At 42.5% G+C, this 7,394-nt stretch overlaps 1 protein-coding gene across 1 annotated transcript in view; it reads right to left on the bottom strand.

The window, feature by feature from the left end:
* The window catches only part of adra1bb (adrenoceptor alpha 1Bb), an 18,748-nt gene extending 11,915 nt beyond the window's left edge, over positions 1–6,833 (bottom strand). The window contains exon 1 of the mRNA XM_058397057.1: positions 5,683–6,833. Coding sequence (XP_058253040.1) covers positions 5,683–6,574 — 892 coding nt within the window. The 5' untranslated portion in view covers positions 6,575–6,833. The remainder of the gene's footprint in view (positions 1–5,682) is intronic.
* Between the last annotated feature and the right edge of the window lie 561 nt (positions 6,834–7,394).

Consider the following 7,394-nt stretch of genomic DNA (forward strand, 5'->3'; position numbering starts at 1 on the left):
ACTTAAAATAGATATGTATTACATAATTGTTTGGGGGCGGAGCTTACTTAAAATAGACGCGTTACATAATTGTTTGGGGGCGGAGCTTACTTAAAAGTTACATAATTGTTTGGGGGCGGAACTTACTTAAAATAGACACGTGTTACTTAATTGTTTGGGGGCGGAGCTTACTTAAAATAGATGTGTGTTACATAATCGTTTGGGGTGGAGCTTACTTAAAATAAACACGTTACATAATTATTTGGGGACGGAGGTTACTTAAAAGTTACATAGTTGTTTGTGGGTGGAGCTTACTTAAAATAGGTGCTTGAAACATAATTGTTTGGGGGTGGGGTTTACTTACAATAGACGCGTGTTACATAATTGTTTGGGGCGGAGGAAAGCTGTCAGAATACACAGTACAGGACGGGTCGGGGCTGTTTTGGTAGCAAAAGAGAGAACATGGTATTAGACAGGTGGTCATAATGTTATGCCTGATTGGTGTAAAGTACAGCATGATATCATACAGTCTTATCTCCCAGGTTTAGAGATCATTTACTAAGCTGTGTGAAGATTTTTTTTGCATCTCTTACTGTTACATGCTGACAAAAAACCCTTCACCCACATCAGCTCCGGCTCTCGTATATAGAACGGCTGACCCTGAGCTCGAACCTCAACTTCCTTCCAGGACTGATTTCTGAGTCAAAGAGCTGTTCAGCTGATGGAGGATCTCAACGGAGGATCATAAAAATGTTTCTGTAACTAAGTGAATTTATTCACGTGTGTGTCTGTGATTGGTTGATATTTCCATGTCAGTCATACACCAACCAGGCATAACATTATGACCACCTGCCTAATATTGTGTTGGTCCCCCTTTTGCTACCAAAACAGCCCTGACCCGTCCTGCACTGTGTATTCTGACACCTTTCTATCAGAACCAGCATTAACTTCTTCAGCAATGTGATCAACAGTAGCTCGTCTGTTGGATCGGATCACACGGGTCAGCCTTCTCTCCCCACGTGCATCAATGAGCCTCGGCCGTCCATGACCCTGTCGCCGGTTCACCACTGTTCCTTCCTTGGACCACTTTTGATAGATATTGACCACTGCAGACCGGGAACACCCCACAAGAGCTGCAGTTTTGGAGATGCTCTGATCCAGTGGTCTAGCCATCACAATTTGTCCCTTCGTCAAACTCGCTCAAATCCTTACACTTGTTCATTTTTCCTGCTTCTAACATCAACTTTGAGGACAAAATGTTCACTTGCTGCCTAATATATCCCACCCACTAACAGGTGCCATGATGAGGAGATACTCAGTCTTATTCACTTCACCTCTCAGTGGTCAAAATGTTCTGGCTGATCATTGTATGTGCTCTTGGTAAAAGTAGGCGGTTCTTCACCATGTTGAAGAATGAAACCTGCCTTAACACCTGAAGTCCTGGCTTGTTAGTTCACTAGATGCTTCTATTCTTTCTCTCATGAAGTTTTTTTTTTTTTTTTTTACCACAGAAAACATAAACCTCGAGGTAAAGTCGACTTTAAATATGTAAAATTTAAACTGTGAAGTCTTCATGGACGGCTTTTGGACTTTGGGCGAAACTTGAGATCGTAATGCTGAAATCAAATATTGTGATTGTTATAGTAACTGAATATCCTGATTAATCACTAATAAAATAAGCAACAAAACACTCAGTGTTGTGCTTTTACAGGAAATTAATCAATAAAGCTGTTGTGGTGTGACAATCCTATAGAAACATCATACTTTTTTTCATCTGCTTAGAGTTACGCTTGATGTTTGAGGAACATCTACAAATGCAGCTAGTGTCTCAGGCTAGAGCAGCTTCAACAGCTAGCAGCTTGTCACAGCTCCAGTTCCAGCTTTTTCCCTCTGACTGATACACACACTGAAGTCTCCTTCCAGTTCCGTAAACATCTCCTTACAGAATCAGTGAGCTAGCTAGCTAACTATTTGCCGAGCTCTGTGAAGGAATGAGGAACTGTTGTTAATCCCTGCATATTCTCTCAAGCTGTTCATTTACATAATCGGTATAGTTTTGCATAGCATTGGTGTGGATTAGCTATACGTAAATTGCTAGCTCTTTCTAAATTTATCAGAATGGTTATTGATTATAACGGATCAGTCTGTGGATTTGTCACTGAAGTAGCTTTAATAAATAAATAGCTAGCTAGTTTGGTCACCAAGAGCAAAAGAAAAAATACATTTTTAACGATTATAAGAAGTACAAAATGACTGAAAGTGATTGTAAATAAACTAAAAAGTTAAAACTATCAAATGTAATAAAATTATTTACAGTTTAAGGTTTTAAATTTAAGTACAGTCAATACATATCTGTTTTTTTTAGCAAACGTATGTCGTTATTTTATGTTTTTATAATTTAATATCGTGATTTATTTTTTGCCATATCGCCCCAAATCCTTTTTTTTTGAGGCTCGTATCAGGATTTTCTATTTTTTCCAGCTTCTAATTTGGAACGTAACGATGCCTAGCGATACGTTATGTAAGATTAATGCACTTCAGCTGCTTCTGTCCCTTGATAGAAGAAGCAATTAAGCAGTGTTGATGTTCTTGTGTTGCGCAGTACACTGTACACGCTACACTGTGTGCTTATTATTGTTGTCGTTATATAAACCTGCTCACAGCCTGGATTGGTGTTGGCATGAAACTGTGTTGAGACATGAATGTCAGATGGAAGAGAAGAGAATTAGCATGCTAAGTGTGAAGAGAAAATGTACAGAACACGAACGCTGCCAGTCTGTGTGTCTGTACTATCTCGGGCGTATGAAATATGACCCACTAACTCTACAATGCTGTCCAGAAAGACAATAGGTTCGAGCTGCGCTGGCCGCTAACCAATACGGAAAACAGGATGTTATGGTACAGACTGTATATCTTACACTTGTTTGCTTCCTTTATGAGTCGCTCTGAAAAATTTCAGCGATAAAACTTTTTCCTTCAACCTACATGTGCGTTAAAAAAATTGTAGGAAATTGTACTTAGAGGTGTGAGATTTTCAAGGTGCATTTATTTATGCAACTCTCTGAGATTGGACTTGACCACGAGAGAGCGTCTGGCTCTGACTGGTCAATAGGTTGTTGATTTATTTTCTAGAACAGCAATGACGATACATCACCGTTGCTATAGCAACTACTTACGCAGGGGGTTGTATGGCGGACATTTGAATATAATCGTCGTGTTGTAGGGAATTTGTATCAAGTATGGGAGGAGTCTCCATTGTCAGAGCTTTGTATTAGTCATTGCTAGTTTTTCTATTTTTTTTAAGCCGCTATAAGATTTGTAGCTGTTTCACATCATCGAATGTAATTATAAACAGATAAAAAACACCACTTCCTTCATTCCTTTCCCATGAAAGCATGACCCAGAAAGTTTTATTTCTTATCTAATGAATCTAATCAGTTTATTCTGTTACCATAACGACCATAGACGTAAATCCGAAGAGCTCACGCGTAGCCATGAACACCAAAAATCCATCCAGGAAGAAGATTTAGCAGATTAAACTTTAAGGTTATCTTTTTTCTAGTTTTCCTAATTAAAAGTCAGAGTCTCTGACCACTCCGCTCTGATGTTTGACCGATCTGGGTTCTAAAACGGGAACTGAGCAGATTTTTTTGGAGAATTATCATGCCAAGACTTTATCTAATCGCCCCACCCCCTAATCTACAGGAAGATAAAGCACCATGCTGCTCAGCGACTCAGGAAATCCCAGGACCCGGTGCAGAGGTCTGCTCGTTACTCTGAGAAATCTTGTCTAATTAAGAGCCAATCCAGCTGCACTGTGGCCCCGGAGCCATGACCCTGGCCCTGCAGAGGAATGACTGTGATGTTAATGTATTTATAATAACCACACGATCCTAAACATCTCCATTCTCTCACACTGCTTCCCCCCAGAGCACAGCTGGATCAGCAGAGCAGCGGCCCTGCAGGGCGAGCAGGAAGTGGAAAGGGAAAATAAAAGCCCCTCTCCTGCTTTCTTTTGGTCTTCCTCCACGGCCATCCTCACGACTGCGGCAGAAGGTCGACGCCACGAATTGTCCATTACTCTCTGCATGACCTGGAACCGGATTTCCGGCACAGATTGAGCACAGAGGAGAATTTTAGAAAAGACTTTTCAAAAGAGAAACCCCACTAACAGAGTAATGAAGTCCATGATTGTGCTCAGTGTGAGTCCAGACACTTAAAAGAGTCAAAACACATGCTGGTGACGCACAAACTCACAAAAGGATGGTTTTAACATGAAGATCTGCACTGAAACCAGCTGCAGAGGGTGAACTGGCACGGAATCGCACTTTATTACCGAACCGGGGTCGAGTTTCATAAAAAGCATTGTAAAGTTAATGCCTAGAGAGAGAGAGAGAGAGACTGTTCAGTGTGATGCTCGCTTCACCATTTAACACAAATCGTCCTGTTTCGAAAGCTCTTTGGACGGTTTAACGTAAAAGTCCGTCCTAAAACGTGTTTCTTTTTCGAAACATTCAAAACGGTTTAGCGGTTATCTGGTGCTCGTTATTTGAAGCTGTGTTTTTGTTGTCTGTCAGGCAAGATCACAGGATGACACTGTTATTGCTAGCACAGTGAAACTTTTAAGGGAGAACAGTCAGGTTTATAAAAACAAAAGATTCTTTCCTGATGGGAATTTCAACGTTTGATGCCACGTTAACTGAGAAAATCCAGCACAGAAACAGCACAACAGAGACGTCGGTGCCATGCACTAGACTCAACTTCCCATGATGCAGAGCAGCTATACCATGTATTTGGGGTAAACTATAAGATTATGTTAATAAAGTGAAAATCTCCACTGGAGCCTGTTGAAGATCTCATATTAATCATAAAGAATAATATGAGATGCTGGAATTCTTCATGGTCCTAATGTCTCCGGCTTCCCCACACGGACAAACGCAAGCATACTTAAGTGTTCTAGATTTTAATTTCTGCTTCCCAAGAGTGTTATTAAAATGGGAGAACTAAAGGTAGAACTGGGTGTTGCTTTATTCTACAGGTTCTGAAGCCAGATCCTGAAGAACCTCTGTCTTACAGACTTTCTGGCTAGAACACAGCTGACTCCATTCATCATCTACTAAACAGCCCCATTTCCTGGGTTGAATTGGGTGTGTTAGGGAAGGAAAAACACACAAATGTGCAAGACAAGGTGTTCTCCAAGACCAGGGCTCGGAACCTGTGCCTTATCAGAAAGAGTTCGCCTTCGTAGAAAGATAAGAACGACATATACAGTAGAACCCATTGTTAAGATTTTTACACACGGGCATTCCAAATATAGAAATGTTTTACTGAAATACGCTGCAGTGTCACTCCATGGTTTTGGGTATATATTAAATTTAGGATTCATTGGTTATAACCCTTGAAGGTTCTCTATAGAACCCTTAGCAGTGTTTCTTATCAAACAGAACTTCATACAGAATCATTTTTGGAAGCCAATAACCTGTGAAGAACTGGAATGTTGTATTCAATTAATAATATAAGAAGAAAAAGAATAAGATGTAGAATTAATTAGAACCAAAAGGTGTATCGTTTCTACTTGAGGCCCTGGAGTGAGAACCAAGCACAGAGAGGCAACATTTTGAGTTTATCTCAGATATGCACCAAGTGTTTCTAGTGTAAATATACTTGCCTTATTATTATTATTATTATTATTATGCCACATACCGATGGGTAAGGTGATGAAGAACGGCAGCCAGCACGCGGTGAATGCTCCGACCAGCACTCCTACCGTTTTGGCCGCCTTTTTTTCCCGGGAGAATTTCAGGACAGTGACCGTGAGCGCGCTCTTGTGATGCTGTGCCGAGTCCTCGCGCGACCTGGAGCCCTGATGGATCCGTAACGTGACTTCCGTGGAGTTTATTCTCTCCTTCCGGACGCCCAGCTCCAAACTCCGACTAGTCCGTTTGGCCACGATGTAGACCCGGCAGTACATGACGAGGATGACGGCTAGCGGGATGTAGAAGGAAGCGAGCGAGGAGAAGAGCGCGTAGTAGGGCTCCTCGGTGATGTCGCAGGCGGTGACGTCCGGCGAGCGCGCCTGCTTCCATCCTAGCAGAGGACCCACGGAGATGAGCACGGAGGCGATCCACACCGAGAGCGCGGCGAGCGCGGCGCGGCGGCGCGTCACGATGCTGGAGTAGGCCAGCGGCCGGCTCACGCCGACGTACCGGTCCACGGAGATGACGCACAGGCTCAGGATGGACGCCGTGCAACACAGCACGTCCAGCGCTGCCCACACGTCACAGAAGACGCTCCCGAAAGCCCAGCGTTCGAGGATCTCCTGCGCCGACGACACCGGCAGCACGGCGACGCTCAGCAGCAGGTCCGCCGCCGCCAGGTTCGCGATCAGCCAGTGTGTGGGCGCGCGCAGGCGCCTGTCGCGCAGCACCGACGCCACGACCAGCGCGTTGCCGACCGCTGCGAAGACGATGAGCGCGCCCAGCACTAGTCCCAATGGCAGCGCGCGAGAGAGGCGCACGGGCGGGTGGTGCTCCCCGGTCCCGTTGCACCCGCCGGTGTCGTTAAAGAGCGCGTACGAGTCATTTTCGAAAGACATGATTGCAAGACATGATCAACTCTACTTTATAAAACTGGAGCAGTGTGAATACTTCGAGTGTCTTGAGCCTCACTGTTCGGGACTCGTGAACCCGCGAGCTTCCAGATCCCTGATGCGCATCGCGTCACTCCCCCTTTTCCTTTTTCCTTTACACTGATTTCTTTTCTCTTTTTTTTTCTTGAAACGCTTTCCTGGTCTTCTCAGCAGTGTGTTAGAGGTGTGTGCTGAAGACCTGGAGAGCGAGTCGGAGTTATGCAAAGTTGTGCAAGTTTTTCTAAACTTTGTTTAAAATCCTCTGTATTCTATGTCCTTTATCTTTCTAATGTGGAAGGCAAATGAAAACTCCTCTGCGCTTCTCTCCTTCCTTTCAAGTTACAAGTACTGGATTATTTCTGTATACAAGTTATACAAAATCAATTAAAAAACGCCTATAATACCACCACTTCTACCGCTACTAATTCACAGTTTTTTAGTTTTAAATATCAAAACACAATTATACTTTCAAAAACATTTATTTATATAATAATCAATAAAGTATATTTTTTATACATGATCTGCAGTTCATGCTGCTGCTATTTCACCAACATTTCTTCAACGATAACGATCGGACATTTAAAAGTTACTGAAATCATTTTAAAGATAAAAAAAGCATTTGTTAAATTAAAAACATTGCATTTATATTAATTTGGGAATATTGACTGATTTCACAGTACACCCAGTTTCTTAAAAATGATTTCAAAAATATAGTGGAGAAAACATTCCACAAATTTTTCTATCCAAAAAACAAACAAACATTTGGTGATATCTCCTTTGTTTGTGT

This window comes from Hemibagrus wyckioides, linkage group LG08 (genome assembly GCF_019097595.1).
Source record: "Hemibagrus wyckioides isolate EC202008001 linkage group LG08, SWU_Hwy_1.0, whole genome shotgun sequence".
NCBI lineage: Eukaryota > Metazoa > Chordata > Actinopteri > Siluriformes > Bagridae > Hemibagrus > Hemibagrus wyckioides.